Genomic DNA, 17,026 nt, shown 5'->3' with positions numbered 1-17,026 from the left:
GCTAATTTTTTTTTTTAATTTAAATTTAAAAACTTTGGTACACCATTTCACCTTTGGGCTATATATGACCCTGAGAGGCAGTTTGTCTTACCTGAAGCAAATAAAGTCAGAAGGGAGATTTGTTTTCCTAAGACAACATACCTAGTTGCTTTCTGAACCAGGATTAGAACTTGGGCCTGTGTCTCTCCATTGTATTGTTCTTCCATCTTTACCACAATAAGTTCTTTGTGCTTTTCAGCCTTTGTCTTACCTGCCTGGATTTCTGACCTGATGCTTGCCCATATTACCTTGTGGAGTTTGTAACTCTTTAGTTGTGCCTGGCTTTCCTAAACTATCACCTCCCTGGGTACCCTATTTCCTTTATACTGTCCCCTGACCTTGAAGAGGTTGGCAAAAAGTTGGAAAATCTTTCACAGTTAACATTAGCTGATTTGATCATTGGCTATTCTATTTGGTAAGCTGTTTGAAGGGGATATTTGTGAAGTCATTGATATTTGGGCATTCTCTAATTTATCAAGTTATCCATAGTGGCTATTAAATGATACTGCCCACTTTACTAGAAGAATGATAACCATAATAAAAGCACACCAGACATTTATGTTGTTTTATTATAATAAAAGCAGTCACAACATACAGCGTTTATGCCATCCACTGTTGGTGCTTTATTATATTATTTAATGAGTTAGGCAGTATTATTCTCCCCAGTGTATGAATAAGGAAACTGAGGCTCAGAAAAGGTAACTTAGCTTGCTCAAAGTGACACGTCTAGTCAATGGCAGTGTCAAGATTTCATTCCAGGCAGTCTGGCTGGCTCCAGAGTCTGTTTGCTTAATTGCTGCTTTTATTTTATTGAACCAAATCGACAAACTTATGCATTCTTTATATTATTCAACAACACAAACATTTATAAATCCTATATATTTTAGGATTTTAGGTACAAATGTGAAAAGCTGAGCAACATTTTATTTTTCTGGATCCATATGAGAATGTTAACATTTATTTTGTACTAGTTTTAATTTTATAATTTGTTTGATGGAAAAAGAACTTTTTCCCCTTCCAATTCTTATATATTTTCTCAATCTAGAAGTTTCTAGTTCAAGGAAATAAACATTTTCTTATGCCTACAGAGAGAGTTACTATAGAGGCATTGTCCTCTAGTAGAAATTGCCCCAGGCTTGGGTTCAGGAAAGTAAGGCTCTGGACTAGAGCCTATATATTATTACTTAATTTTTTTATCTTAAAATGAAATGTTTGGACTAAATGATAACTTTTTTTCCAGCTCTCAGATTCTGAGATTCTACTGTTGTGAATTAGAAATTATTTTTTTTCTCTTAAATTTCTAAATTCTTTACAATATACTTATGTATTTAAACTTACTTTAAAAATCCTAAAGAATATACTCTACAATATATTTTATTTATTTATTTATTTAATTAATTAATTAATTTATTTTTTAAAAGATTTTATTTATTTGAGACAGAGAGAATGAGAGACAGAGAGCATGAGAGGGAGGAGGGTCAGAGGGAGAAGCAGACTCCCTGCCAAGCAGGGAGCCCGATGCGGGACTCGATCCAGGGATTCCAGGATCATGACCTGAGCCGAAGGCAGTCGCTTAACCAACTGAGCCACCCAGGCGCCCTACAATATATTTTAAAAGTAGAATTATTTTGAAATCTAGGCATGTCGACTGCACATGTATTTCCTTAGTCTGATTTAAAAACAAAAAACCCCTTTGGGGCGCCTGGCTGGCTCCGTCAGTGGAGCATGTGATTCTTAATCTTGGGGTTGTGAGTTCAAGCCCCATGTTGGGTGTAGAGATGACTTAAAAATAAAATCTTCAAAAACAAAACAGAGCCTCTTTAATCATCTATTTTTTTCTTTAGGTTTAATCCTCTTCGTTTTTTTTTTTTTTTTTTTTTTAAAGATTTTATTTATTTATTTGTCAGAGAGAGAGAGAGAGAGCACAAGCAGGGGGAGCGTCAGGCAGAGGGAGAAGCAGGCTTCCCACCAAGCAAGGACCCCAATGGGGGGACTCAATCCCAGGACCCTGAGATCATGACCTGAGCCAAAGGCAGATGGTTAACCGACTCAGCCCCCCAGGCATCCCTCCTTTTTCTTTTTTTAAAAAAAATCCTTTTCGGGGCACCTGGGTGGCTCAGTCGGTTAAGCATCTGCCTTCAGCTCAGGTAATGATCCTGGAGTCCCAGGATCCAGCCCTGCTCGGGCTCCCTGCTCAGCAGAGAGTCTGCTTCTCCCTCCCTCCCTCTGCCCCTCACCCCACTCTAGTCTGCTTTTCTCTCTGCTCCTTACCCTGCTTGTGCTGTCTCTCAAATAAGTAAGTAAAATCTTTTTAAAAAAATCCTTTTTCTAATTATAATGAAAAAGATTATTTAAAAGCTGGGAAATAGTATGTCTCGGTGAAGCAGAAAATAAACTGTCTATAATCACCAAGAGACTAAAGTCATTTAATATTTTGGTGTATTTGTTTTAAATTTTTCTTTCTAGGAATTTTTTTTAAAGATTTATTGATTTATTTATTTATTGATTGATTGATTGATTGATTGATTGATTTATTTTAGAGAGCCAGCGAGAGTGAGCCAGGGTGGGAGGGTGGGGGGGAGGAGCAGAGGGAGAGGGATAAGCAGACTCTTTGGTGAGCACAGGGCTCAATCCCACAACCCCGAGATCACCACCTGAGCTGAAATCAAGAGTTGGTCACTTGACTGAGCCACCAGGAGCCCCCGTTTAGTTTAAAATAGCAATATATGTTACAGGGACTTTAGAAAACATGGAAATATAGAAAATGAAATACTACCCATAAGCTTATTGCCTATGATTAACCATGATTAATATTTTGGTGGATTAACTTTTAAAATTTTTCTCTACGTATATGTAAATATTTTTATTAAAAAATCGAGACCATACTTATTTTGTATTCTGTATTTTTCATTTAATATATTGGGAACATATGCCAGTATCATTATGAGTTCTTAAAGTATGAAATATAAGGCTCTATTAGATTGCAAAGAACAGAATCACTCAGGGGACCTTAAGCAGTGGAAGTTTATTATAAGAATGCATGGACACTAAGGAAGACAGGAAGCTTTGCCATTGTACAACCAGGCTTCAAGGAACCTGGGATGATACTGTTTTTGGATATAGTGCAGTCTGGTTATGAAGTTATTCTGTTGTTTTTCTCAACTGCTTGTGTCCTTTGCTCCCTGATCTAGTGGTCTGTCACGGTGACTTACCTACTTCCAGTTCCAGCTTTTTCTGTTGCAATGTGAACTGGCTGACTGCTTTTCCCCTCTGTCTCATAGTGTCTGCTTACTATTGGTTTCAGCTTATTCTTTACTTCTACTTATTCATGGCTTTACTGTATCTTGGCTTTAGTTTAAGTTTCCTGTTATCAACTATTGTCTCCTATTTAGATACCTCAAGAAAGAGGATCAGATTGAGTTAGTTAATGTTATAAGTTGGGTGGTATTGTTGGGCCTTGCCATCCCATATGCTGCTAGCCAGCCCAGGGATTAGCTATTCTTAGATAAGAAGCCCATTTGTAGTCTAACTCACCAGAGTATAGGGGAGCTCCTAGTCAAGCATCCAGTAACAGGCTACTCTCTAATATACTTGGTTTTGAGTTGTACAGTGTCTTTTCAAATTGATGTATTATAATTAATATAATTGTAGGACATTTCTGTAACTGAGAAGAAAAATAAACACAAAGCAAAACAAGTTGAAGGAAATTCTTGCAGTTCTGTATTTAAAAGGTAAAATTCATCATGAGAGCAAAACATAATTCCACTCAAAATAACAATGCATTAGTGAATTATAAAAGGCATTAATAGGAGGAGATACGTGGAACGTGGAAGAATTAAAAATGAAGTAAAAAGGACTGGCGATTGTATGGTCTTGAATTGTAGAAAAGGTTGAAATACATTAGAAAAACTATTGATTAGTGAAACCAAACTCCCTGTTTATTTATGATAAATTACCTAATTAATAACAAATAATAGACTTATAGAGGATTATGATGATGGTATTGTGTATTATAAAATGCTTTTAAAATATTTATTTAGCAACTACTGTACATCTGAAAATTAGATCTTAAGAAATAGCAAATAAAATGTGTAATACTCCCTTACCAAAATAACACTGTAGAAGACTTGATTATTCATTAACATATCTGTGCCAACTGTAACTGTTATCTTCTGTGGCAATATCGTAGCCAGTGAGGTTTATCCGAGGCGCGATTATTGCTAGTTACTCCATTTCTAGAAGTAGAATTGACCCAGTAGTACCTGGGTCAAAAGGTATGAATATTTTTTTGACTCTTATATATTATCAAATTGTACTTTGAAAGTTTCTGTTAATTTGTAAGTTCTTTTTCTTTACAGTTGAGATCACAGTGTATGTGCAGTTTTTTCTTTTTTACTTAATAGTATAACATGTATTTCCTGTGTTACTGGTTTGCAAACTTCATTTTTTTAAAGATTTATTTATTTATTTATTTGAGAGAGAGATTATTTTCTTGGCTAGATTCCTGACAGAAAAATTACTATAACAAAGGTCTAAATATTTGTAATGCCAAATTGATTTCTGGAATGGTCGTAATAATTAAAAGTTCCACTGACAGTGCGTGATATTTTCCATTGTAAGACCTCTTGCCAAATTTTTTTTTTTTTTAAGATTTTATTTATTTATTTGACAGAGACACAGTGAGAGAGGGAACACAAGCAGGGGAGTGGGAGAGGGAGAAACAGGGTTCCCGCAGAGCAGGGAGCCCGATGTGGGGCTCCATCCCAGGACCCTGGGATCATGACCTGAGCCGAAGGCAGATGCTTAACGACTGAGCCATCCAGGTGCCCCTCTTCACAAATATTTTTTAGTTTTATTTATAGATTAATCTTTGTAGATAACTGAATTAAGATTCCACCCACCTTGAATCATATCTTTTGAAATTATTAAATGCTACTTGCAGCTTTTTGGATTAATACAATGTTAGATTATTAGGTCTGAAGGGAATTCAGCTTCCTACCCTTTGCTCTTCTTTCAGGCATATCAAATTGTCATTTTATACGACAAGATTTGGCTTTTTTGGTCCTGTCCAGGGCTAATTGTACTTTGATTTAGAATAAAGGAAGTTATTTTTTGCCATATTTAAAAACTTTAAACTTATAGAGCATAATAGAAAAAACTAAGTAATTTATAATGTCAAATTAAGGTGAAACATGTGTCTCATTTTCATTGCTAACAGACCCCACTTCCTGCCAAACTTAAAAAACAAAACAAAACACTCCCCAAAAGTGGAACTAAGGTGGTATCAAAACTAAGTAACCTATGTCACATCAAAACATTTAAGATGATATTTTGCAGTTACATTAACAAATATGAAGTGTGCCTTTTCTTATACATTTAATAAAATAAGATGATCTTAAAACTTTATCTGTATTTCTTTGGTTGGCCTAAAATTAAACAAACAAAAGCTCTCTCAATAAAATAAATCTTTAAAAAAAATGAAGTTTGCAAACTAATAACATAGGAGATACATATACTATACAAAAAGTCTGGCAGAAATCAAAGACATTGCACAGGAGTTACTTGCTGTATCCTGTGCCAAATAAAACATCCCCCACTCTAATACTCAAGCTCTTTGCTGGGAGAAAGCCTGCTCTAAGAAGGACGACTTGCTGAAAAGAGTTGTTTTCAACTACTCTGTTGAGTGGTCTCATCAGTAAAGAAATGTAGATTAAAGTCTGGATTGTAGTAGTTTGAATAATGAATGAAAGGTGAGATAAAGATAGTTAATGTGAGGACTCTTTCAGGATACTGGATGAAAAAGGAAAAGAGGTGGATGCTGTCATACATTAAGGGATAAGAAAATAGAGGTTCAGATTCTCAGACTGGGTAGACTTATGCAAGTTTGTAGGCTATGTGTAAGGAGCCAAAAGAGAGGGAGCAATACAGTGGATTGCAGAGGAGACTGGAGGAGATACAACCAGGAGCAAATGGTTAGCTTTTGGGAAGCTTCCCTCCATTGAGAAAGATGGTAAATACACTGAAGACCTAGGTAATTCTAATTGGGATGAAGACAAGGTCTAAACTGTCCTTAGAGAGTAGGAAGGTGTAGAGAAAAGAGTTAACATAGCAGGCTCCAGACTGCTGCCCTTAGAAATACTTGTTTGCAGTGTTGGCTCTTGGCTGGTGTCTGGGCACTTAGACTTTAGGAGGGTCCCCAGTATTCCCAAAATTGATAGGAAGGGTTCACTGAGCCTAAACTGTTTTGAACAAACAATGTGGTTTATACCAAACACCTGCTTTCCTTCTGGGAATCTGGAATTTTGGTATACTAAGTAGAGGGTGTATGTTTACCAGTTCCTGATAAAAACCTTGGGCACTGAGTGTCTAATGAGCATTTCCGGTAGACAATATTGTATACATGTTGTCAAAACTAGTTGCTGCAGGCATTAAGCACATCCTTGTGTCTTCACTGAGAAGAAACTCTTAAAAGTTTGCTCTTGGTTTCCTCTGGAATTTTCCCTATGTGCCTTTTCCTTTTGCTGATTTTGCTTTGTGTCCTTTTGCTGTGGGTACAACTATATACTGAGTCATGTGAGTCCTCCTAGTGAATCATCAAACCTGAGGGTAGTTTTGTGGACCTCTAGCACAGAGGGAGTGACCTGGAAGGCTGAAAATGATGGTTGAGATTTGGAACAGTGTGATAGAAACAGAAATCATGGGCATCAGAGGAAGAGAGAACAATGGTGTGAAAATTTGCAATGAAGAGTTAGTGGAGTGTAGACATATTTTCTGTTTTGGAAATTGATTATTCAGCAAGTATTTATTGAGTATTTATTTATCAGGCATTGGGCCAGACGTTTGGGGTATAAAGATAATTAAGATACCATACCTTCCCATAAACAACTCATTATTTATCAGAGTAGGGAGTTAGGCTTGTAAACATATTATAATAAGTATGATAAGGACTGCACAAGAGAGAATGTAGTCAGGTATTACGCGAACATGGAAGATGGAGTCTGGAAAGTGGACTTCAGGGAATGAGCTATAATTGAGAATTTCTGGGAAAGAGTGTCATTCTAAGAATTTTGGTTACACTGAAGAAGAAAAAAACCTTTTTTTTAAAGGGAAGATATAAGGAGGTATCTAGGTAGTAGATCAACAGATTAGGGGTACCAAAGTTAAATATTAAAAGGAATTTGGAAGGGAAGTGATCTATTAGGAAATGGAAATTCTTTTTTTTTTAAGATTTTATTTATTTGAGAGAGCATGAGTGGGGAGGGGCAGAAGGGAGGGAAAAAGAATCAAGTAGACTACACACTAAGTGTGGAGCCTGACGCGTGGCTTGATCCTAGGAACCTGAGATCATGACCTGAGCGGAAATCAAGAGTTGGACGCTTAACTGGCTTGAGCCACCCAGGCACCCCGGGAAAGGGAGATTCTGAATTAGATAAAAATGAGAGTGCAGGGTAACAGATTGGAGTGGCTTACACTTTGAGTTATAGCTATAGAATTGTAGGAATTGAGGTGACAGTGAAATGGAAGAAGGTGGGAGAGGTGTAAAAGAAGCCTGTTTGAAGATTCCATTTAGATTTAGGTGTAAATTTGCTGTTTCTCTACAAAGCTTTACTAGGTATATTACATGAACTTTCAAAACTACCTCAAATTACATAAAAGCAAAATTGGCCTTGTATATGGCTTTCTTTTTAAATTTTTAAAAAAGCGATACAAGTCTTCTATTGTAGGATCTTGTTATCATGAAGTATTACGTAGAAGATGTTCAGTGGTTGTGATTTGAATGAATTCTCTTTTCTTCAAGTACTGGTAGACTTGAAAACTTGTAATAGGTAAGAGTAAAATAGGTTAAGTTTAATGTATTTTGTCATATTTGTCATTCTTGGAAAAAAGTTTCAATCTTTTATCATTTCTGAAGCCATGAGTGTTTTAACCATAATTGAGGAAAGGATCTGTTAGGTAATAGGCATAGATGTAGATATAGCACACGTCTACATGTCTCCATTTACTTTTATACCATCTAATGGATTGACAGTAGGTTTTGAATGGTAAGTGAGATAACTGTTGGTAGCACTTTGTCAGTGCTTACTTTCTTCTTTTCTTCTTCTCTCCCTCTCCTACTTCTCCCTCCCCACTTTTCCTTACATTTTTCCTTCTGCTTTTATTGCTTGTATGTACCCTGGAGACCTGTTAAAATTAACAGCCATTGCTCATCTCCACCAGTAACATTCAAAGCTAGAAAAAAAAAAAAAACTATTAAAATAATATGCTGGGCGCCTGGGTGGCTCAGTTGGTTAAGCGACTGCCTTCAGCTCAGGTCATGATCGACGGTCCTGGGATCGAGTCCTGCATCGGGCTCCCTGCTCTGCGGGGAGCCTGCTTCTCCCTCTCCCACTCCCCCTGCTTGTGTTCCCTCTCTCGCTGTGTCTCTCTCTGTCAAATAAATAAATAAAATCTTAAAAAAAAAAAAATATGCTTTGAGTTAGTTTTTAAGGTATAGGCGGTAGCTCAAATATTTTTAAATGAATAATTTTTTTCTTTTGTTTATGTAGTGCTGATTAGTTCACTTTCAGTCTCTTATTATTTATTTTTTATTTATGTTTAAAAATTTTTAAAGATTTTATTTGAGAGAGGGAGAGCATGAGCAGTGGGGGGAGGGGTAGAGGGAGAGGGAGAAGCAGACTCCCTGATGGGCAGGGAACCCGATGTGGGGCTCCATCCTGGGACCCTGGGATCATGACCTGAGCTGAAGGCAGACGCTTAACTGACTGAGCCACCCAGGTGCCCTGTTGTTTAGAGATTTTAAAAGAGAAAGCAGAGTACAGTTGGGGTTCACTCCTATGGGCCGGGGAGACTTCAAGGACTTTAAGCACAGCATTATCTTGACACTTGTTCCAGGTATTCTTGTTCAGTGGGTGGGAAATGTGAGCAAGGAAATGGAAAAATCATTAGCACCAAGTTAATGGCTGGTAGAAAAGCTAAGCACTCTAGTATAGTGATAATCTTGTCACTGGGTAATCTTTCTTGGGACATTTTTTGGGGGGTGAGATGAAGGAAGAGGAAGGTTTACTATCTGTTCCTAGGATACAACTTAACAAAAAAGTATGACTGAAGAGGAACTGAGTGAATGTACTTGGAACTATAAATTCTTACTCTGAAGAATAACTAGCCTGACTTAAAAGGAGCCCTGACCTGCAGGAACAACAGGGCAATTAATTAGCTGGTTGTGCTCCCTGGGTAAAGAATTGCATGGCCAATAAGGAAATATTCAGGCTCTAGAAAGAAAGGAAATTAGGGTTTAAGCTCATCCTGGACTGCTCCCTCCAATTTAGCATATTACATGGCAGCAAACTATAGGTATTCAATAAAATAATTTAATCTGTGTTAAATGTCTTAATGGCTGGGATGAAAGGGGAAGACTTTTCTATTTAGGAGACTTGGAGGGGGGCTCCTGGGTGGGTTAGTTAAGTGTCGGACTCTTCTTTTTGGCTCAGGTCATGATTTCAGGGTCGTGAGATGGAGCCCCAGGTTGGACTTTGCGCTCGCTGGGCATGGACCCTGTTTAAGATTCTTTCCCTCTGCCCTTCCCCCTCTTTGCGTGCCTGTGCTCTCTTTCTCTCTAAAAAAAACAAAAACAAAAAACAAAGGAGACTTGGAGGTATCTGGTTGTTGCTTTTCTAAAAAATTTCAGGCAGTTGGAAGGAGATGGTTAATTGCAATAATAAACATGGTTGAGGTGCGCCTGGGTGGCTCAGTTGGTTAAATGTCTGCCTTCGGCTTAGGTCATGATCCCAGGGTCCTGGGATTGAGTCCCACATCGGGCTCCCTGCTCAGCAGGGAGCCTGCTTCTCCCTCACCCTCTGCCCTACCCCCTTCCCCCCCCCCTCATGCTCGCGGTCTCTCTCTCTCAAATAAATAAGTTCTTTAAAAAAATAAACATGGTTGAAATGGAGATGATTCATAGAGAAAACCTTCAGACCAATGGAGATAATACTTGAGGAGATGGAAATTTATAATTTATACTCAATAAACATTTGTTGATTGTCCTCTTCCCTAAGGGAAATGGATAAAAAGGAGATACATTATCTAGAGACCTCACTGAGAGCTATCACCTAGCATTTCACATCTTTTCCTCATTTCAGGAGTTTTGAGGTTGGAAGTGAGTTATCTCTTGGGGCAAGTAGAACCATATTGCAGTGAGGCGTATAGACAGAAAATGAATTTAATTGAGTCTGTCAGTCTTAGAATGGCATTAATGCCAGAATTATGTAGAAAAATAACAGTTGCAGGTACATGTTTAGTATGAAAAGAATTTTGGCTTGGACTTAGGTAGTTGCATTGTGATCTTTTCCGTAAGTAGTATCCATTATTTATAAAGACAGATTAATGTCATTCAGTGCTATAAAATAATGTATAAAATTACTTAAGATGGTGATAAAATGGTCTCCAATGCCACCATCCACATGTAGGGAAGTCTAGATAGTGATGTAGACCACAACCTGGCCACTGAAGTGTTTGGTTTGCCTTGCACAGTATTTTAAAGATGGGAAAGTTTACATAGAAATCTGGTTTCCCAGCTCCTCTTAGAGAAAGAAAATCATACAATCTCTCAGACGTGGGCCTGCATTCTAATATGATAGTAATCAGCTGAATCTGACCCATGACGCCCGCCCCCCCCGCCCCATTCTGTATACCCTCCACTTGGCCAGTCTCCACCATTCCTTACTGCTTTCACACAGCCCATGTTAATTCGATTTCCCTGTTTAGCTGTACTGATGGTTGAGTTGAAAGCCCCTGACCTGGCCAGCTGTTTGAGGCAGAGTATCTCAGAAGATCCCTCTTACTAGTGCAGACTACATAAAGTGCAGTACGGTGTATTTATAAGGGTTGTTAAGACAGTGAATCTTAAGGGTTCTCATCATAGAAAAAAAATTTGTTAACTATGTGAGGAGATGGATGTTAACCAAACTTATCATGGTAATCATTTCACAATATAGACATGTATCAAATCATTACGTTGTATACCTTAAACCAATACAGTGTTATATGTCAAGTATATCTCAATAAAACTGAAAACAATTTTGGCTTCAGGATCCAACAAAAGTCCTATTTAAATATCTCAGTTTTTATTTCTAGGTGCAATCTGCCATTACCAATATGTTCATGAGTATTTTATTCTTTCCTAATAACTTACACAAAGAAATAGTCAAGTGCCCAATCAATCCTTATGATTTTTGCAGACATTTAAAAGCTTAAAGATACTAAAATGTACTACCTCAGTTCCATTTCTTTCCCCAAAGAATAGCAAGTGTTGTATTACTTGTAAGTTTAAGTAGGCAGGCAGCTATCACATTGTTCTAGGTGTTTTTTTTAGCATTTTCTGGCTGTAACAACAGTGTGGATATGCTGGCCTCAGAAAATGCTAACTGATCAACTTGCATTCTTAGACATGCTACTGCTTTTTTGAGTGTTAACACGTGCTTTTGACCTAAAGAATAATCCATAGCAGAGATCGTAGCTTTCTAGTACTTCGTTGGAAGAATCTCAGTAATTTTTACAAATTAGATAATTGTGTTGTTTTCTATTACATTAATATTTTGCTTACAAACAGAGCCCCAAAGAAGTCATTTCTTTTCTGTATTCTCAGCCTCTTATACAAAAGTTTTGATTCAGCTGCTAAGATTGCTTGTTACATTTCATAAATTGCTGATTACAGTGTGTCTCAAACTTCCATTGTTACTCTGTATATCAAGTTGCGCATCTATTTACTTGACCTTTGATTAAGTTAAATGGCTTTTTCTCAACAATGGCATGTAATAACATATTTTTCTCCTTTTTTTAAAAATAGATTTGGACTGAGCAACAAATTTGAATCAGAATTCCCTTCTTCATTAACTGGAAAAGTGAGTGTCTATCATTTACTTAGGTACTATTTTTTCCTAACAAATTATAGAAATAATTATGCAAATGAGACATGTTTATTGACATTAATATTACGGTATTGTTATTTCTTAAAATTTTTCTTTAGGTAGCTCCTGAAGAATTTAAAGCCAGCATCAACAGAGTTAACAGTTGTCTTAAGAAGAACCTTCCTGTTAATGTACGTTGGCTACTTTGTGGCTGCCTTTGTTGCTGCTGCACGTTAGGTTGCAGTATGTGGCCAGTTATTTGCCTCAGTAAAAGAGTAAGTTGAATTAATATATTTTAATTTAAATTTAGAAGTAGACAAGCAAGTCTTGCATTTATTTAGTTTTTATTTTTTGTATTGAATGAGTCACACCATGCCGAATACTATAAAAAATGATCTGGTCCAGTAGAGGAGTGATTAAGTAAAATTATGGTATGTCCACATGCTATTATATTAAATTTAATTATAAATTTCATTCATAATTTTCATGATCTAAGATATTACCCAAGAGTAGAATAGAATACAGCATTCTCTCTGTATATACATTTATGGTGGTATAGCATAGTGATTGAGAATGCTGGGTTCAGGTCTACCACTTATCTCTGTGACTCTAGGCAGGTTTCCTAACCTCTGTCATCTCTAGTTGGCTTATCTGTAAAATGGCACTATTCACCTACCTGCTTGAGTAGGATTGTTTTAAGTATAAAGTGAAATAGTGTATATAAAGCTATTAGTTAAATAGCTCAAATAACTAATAGACATTGACTAATAGCATTAGTACTAATACATAAGGTCGTACCCATAGAAGAAATAACATGGTTACAATGTTTATTTCTAGTTGATAAGATTATGGGGAATTCTGGTTTCTTTTTAAGAAATTTTTTCTTTTGTATTTTACAAGTTTTCTGAGATGGGTACATAGTGATTCTGTATGGCAAATTGTTATAGATGGAACACATTACATTTTTGTTTAGGTTTTAAAAAATTCTGGTAGCTATAGGTATAAAAATGAAATACTTTTGAAACTGAATGGTTTGTGTGGCTACATTTCATTTTGTCATCAAATAATGATAGGAAATATGGAAAAGCAAATGCTGTTTGTCCCTTGATTTCTGTTGTAAAATAAGCAATGTATTACTACTGAAAAAAATTTTTAACTGATACATTTTATTGATAAGAAGAAGATAATGCCTTTGTAATAGAATTGATTTTGTAATATTTACTGTAATATTTGTAATATTTTTCTCCAAGAATATTTCTTCTTCTTTTTTTCCCCTGTATTTCTGACCAGATCATCTTCAGACCACATATTTTTTTTTAATTTTCATTTGTCACTTGATCCACAGTTGAATTTGCAGCTCTTGGAGTTTAGATTCTCTCACTACCTCCTACTCTTCTGGCTTTTTCATTGTTTAAATGACTGCTATCTCAGGGCGCCTGGGTGGCTCAGTTGGTTAAGCATTTGCCTTCGGCTCAGGTCATGATCTTGGGGTCTGGGATCTAACCCCGAGTTGGGCTCCCTGCTCAGTGGGGAGCCTGCTTCTCCCTCTGCCCCTCCCCTCTACTTGTGCTCTCTCTCTCTCAAGAAAATAAAATCTTTAAAAAAAATAAATAACTGCTGTATCCCACTTGGTTGGCAATTTGCTGTTACTTAACCCAAGGAATCATAAGAATTTTATTTTAGAAATCTGTGTGATCTAGTTTTTTTGAGGTTTTGAGATCTTTTGTTTTTTACTTTTTTTTTTTTTGAAGATTTATGTATTTATTTGTTTATTTAGAGAGCGAGCAGGGGGAGCGGCAGAGGGAGAGGGAAAGCGAGAATCTCAAGCAAACTCCCCACTAAGCACAGAGCCCAATGTGGGACTTGATCCCACGACCCTGAGATCATGACCTGAGCTAAAATCAAGAGTCTGATGCTTAACCAACTGGGCCACCCAGGCACCCCTGTTTTTTACTTTTTAAATGAGAAAACAAGATATTGCAATGTGTGCACAGCGTAGGATTTAGAAAATAAAACTCAACTTCTTACTCTTCTCCATGCATTTTTAGCAACATATGATCATTTTTCAGATGATTTCATTAAATTCCTTTTTATTTGAGTCATAGGATAGATCTCTTAGGCTTTTCTCATCTATAGTTTTGGAAAGTACATTTTATATAACAATGTAGTATTCAGTCTAAGGTCTCTCTATGTATATGATTTAATTTTATATGGACTTTACTATCTAGTGAGTGCAAACAAGTATGATTATAGTTTAAATAAAATGCTGTGCATTTCCGTGTCTTGGGTGTAAACTATTATATACCCACGGAGAGAGTGACACTTCATGCATGTATGAGGGTGTTAGAGACCCTCAAAAAAGTGGTGCTGTGTACGATGGGAGCAGGATCATTTAGAGCAGGGATTTTTAACTTTTTATTTGTCATGGATCCTTTCGGTGTTCCAGGGAAGTCTATGAACCCTCTCTTGGAATAATGTTTTATTTGTATTTTAAAAGGTATAATGTATTTTAAATGTATGAAATGAAGAACACGAGATTATAAAGGAAACCAATTATATGAAATAAACTTATCAAAGTACTAAAGCTCCTCAATTAGGAGTGCCTTGGGTGGCTCAGTAGGTTGAGCATCTGCCTTCAGCTCAGGTCATGATCTTAGGGTCCTGGGACTCCCTACTCATCGGGGAGTCTACTTCTCCCTCTCCCTCCTGTCCCTCTGCTCTCTCTCCATCTCTTGCTCTTTCTCAAATAAATAAATAAAAATCTTAAAAAGACGCCTCAAATACATTATTTATAAATGTTTATTAATGCATACAAAATAAGATAGCAAAGAATCAATGGTAATATGATGTGACAGGAAAAATCTGATTTCTATGAGTGATAGAGATACAGTCTTATTTAGTCTACCACAGTTAGTTGTATACATTCATAATCTAAGGGAACTATACCACATTTCAATTAGAGGTTAGTGAAAATAAAGATGTTTCATCCACTTTCATGGATTCCTAGAATTTTGTCTAGGTATTCCATGTTAAGAATAAGAACCCTTGATTGAGAGGTACTAGTATAAATAAAGGCTAAAACCCTGCCTGGTTGTTAGCCTCTGAACCTTTCCTTTGCCCTCATCTGTGATGTGGAATATGGTTAGAATTGTCTCAGACACTTAAGACAAATCAGGACCAAAGGCATACCAAAGTATCAGCTCAGCATTTTCACCTTCAGGACATTATTCAATAATTTGGGTAACTAGATTTCTTCCTTAATTTTGAAATCCATCTCCAGCTGAGTGTCCCTTTTTATGAACTGACCTTGTTCTGGAGACATTGTTTTTAAATCAGTATTATTATTGTTGTTCCTTATAAATTGCCTTTCCTTTTTTAAAAAAATTGTTATGAGCTATTTTTGAAACTTATTTACTATACAGCAAAATTCACTATTTTTGGTGTATAGTTTTATGATTTTTGACAAATGCATACAGTTGTGTAACTATCACCACAACCAAAATATATTACTGTTCTCTCCAAAAACACATTTACTTGTGCTGCCTCTTTGTAGTTATATTCTTTTCAGCTCTTAAACCCTGACAACCACTGATCTGTTGCTCTCCTTACAGTTTTGCCTTTTCTAGCTTGTTATATAAATGGAATTATACAGTATATGTAGCCTTTTGAATCTAGCTTTTTTCATTTAGTTAATGCATTCGAGATTCATCTATTTTGTTGCATGTATCAGTAGTTTATTCCTTTTTTTTTTTTTTTTTGCTGAGTAGTATTCCATTGTATGGATGTATCATAATTTGTTTATCCACTTTCCAACTGAAGGACATTGTGTGGTTTCTAGTTTTGGTGATTTTGAATAAAGATGCTATATATGGGGGTGCCTGGATGGCTCAGTCATTAAGCGTCTGCCTTTGGCTCGGGTCGTGGTCCCAGAGTCCTGGGATCGAGTCCCACGTCGGGATACTTGCTCAGTGGGGAGTCTGCTTCTCCCTCTCCTTCTGCTGCTACTCCCCCTGCTTGTGCTCTCTCTCTCTCTCTGTCAAATAAATAAAATCTTTATTAAAAAAAAGATGCAATAGGGGCGCCTGGGTGGCTCAGCCGTTAAGCGTCTGCCTTCGGCTCAGGTCATGATCCTGGGGTCCTGGGATCGAGCCCCGCATTGGGCTCTCTGCTCCACGGGAAGCCTGCTTCTCCCTCTCTCCCACTCCCCCTGCTTGTGTTCCCTCTCTCGCTGTCTCTCTCTGTCAAATAAATAAAATCTTAAAAAAAAAAAAAAAGATGCAATAAATATTCACATGTATGTTTTTCTGTGAACATAAGTTTTTATTTTTAGGAGTCGGGTTGCTGGATCCTATAGTAACTGTACGGTTAATTTTATAGGAAACTTCCGGATTGTTTTCCCAAGTGGCTCTACCATTTTACATTCCAGCCAACAACATATGAGAGTGCCAGTTGTTCAGCATCTTTGCCAGGACTTGGTATTGTTAGTTTAAGAAATTTTAGTCATTCTGATAGATGTGGTGGTATCTCATTCTGGTTTTAATTCACATTATCCTCATGACTAATGGTATTGAGCACCTTGCCATTTGTAAAACCTCTTTGTTAGAGTTTATTCAAATATTTTGCCCATTTTTAAATAGTAATTTCTTATTGTTGAGTTTTGAGAGTTCTTTATATGTTCTGAATATAAGTCCCTTGTCAGGTTTATAACCAAATATATTTTTCCGGTCTGTAGCTTGTCTTTTTTTTCTCTTAATGTCTTTGGCAGAGCAAAATTTGATTTTGATGAAGTCTGATGTATCAATTTTTAAGAAATGGATTGTGTGTTTGGTGTTATATCTAAGGATTCTTTGCCTGAAGCAAGGTCACAGACATTTTCTCCTCTCTCTTCTGCATTTTACTTTCAGATCTATGACCCATTTTGAGTCAGTTTTTGTATAGGTGTGAGGCACAGGTCAGAGTTCATTTTTTTGCATAGGACAATGGGTTTTCTAGCACCATATGTTGAAAAGAATGTTTTTTCCTCATTAAATTGCCATTGTACATTGACAAAAATCAGTCGACCATATTTATGTGGATCTATTTCT

At 36.7% G+C, this 17,026-nt stretch overlaps 1 protein-coding gene and 1 pseudogene across 3 annotated transcripts in view; both read left to right on the top strand.

Annotated features, from left to right (window-relative positions):
* Nucleotides 1-17,026, top strand: part of CHIC2 (cysteine rich hydrophobic domain 2) — a 65,527-nt gene that overhangs the window by 10,744 nt on the left and 37,757 nt on the right. For 2 of the 3 annotated variants that reach the window (XM_064584486.1, XM_045881161.3), the window contains 2 exons: nt 11,882-11,936; nt 12,062-12,217. In XM_064584486.1, the coding sequence (XP_064440556.1) occupies nt 11,882-11,936; nt 12,062-12,217 (211 nt within the window). The remainder of the gene's footprint in view (nt 1-11,881; nt 11,937-12,061; nt 12,218-17,026) is intronic. The other variant, XM_054508925.2, reaches the window with a different exon arrangement.
* LOC123849049 (U4 spliceosomal RNA) lies at nt 4,207-4,362 on the top strand (annotated as a pseudogene).

Source organism: Mirounga angustirostris, unplaced genomic scaffold (assembly GCF_029215605.1).
Source record: "Mirounga angustirostris isolate CCGP_5_RB_7025 unplaced genomic scaffold, mMirAng1.0.hap1 SCAF_2, whole genome shotgun sequence".
In the NCBI taxonomy this organism is placed as follows: domain Eukaryota; kingdom Metazoa; phylum Chordata; class Mammalia; order Carnivora; family Phocidae; genus Mirounga; species Mirounga angustirostris.
Note: the sequence above shows the minus strand (reverse complement) of the source record. Positions and strands in the feature narration are given on the sequence as shown.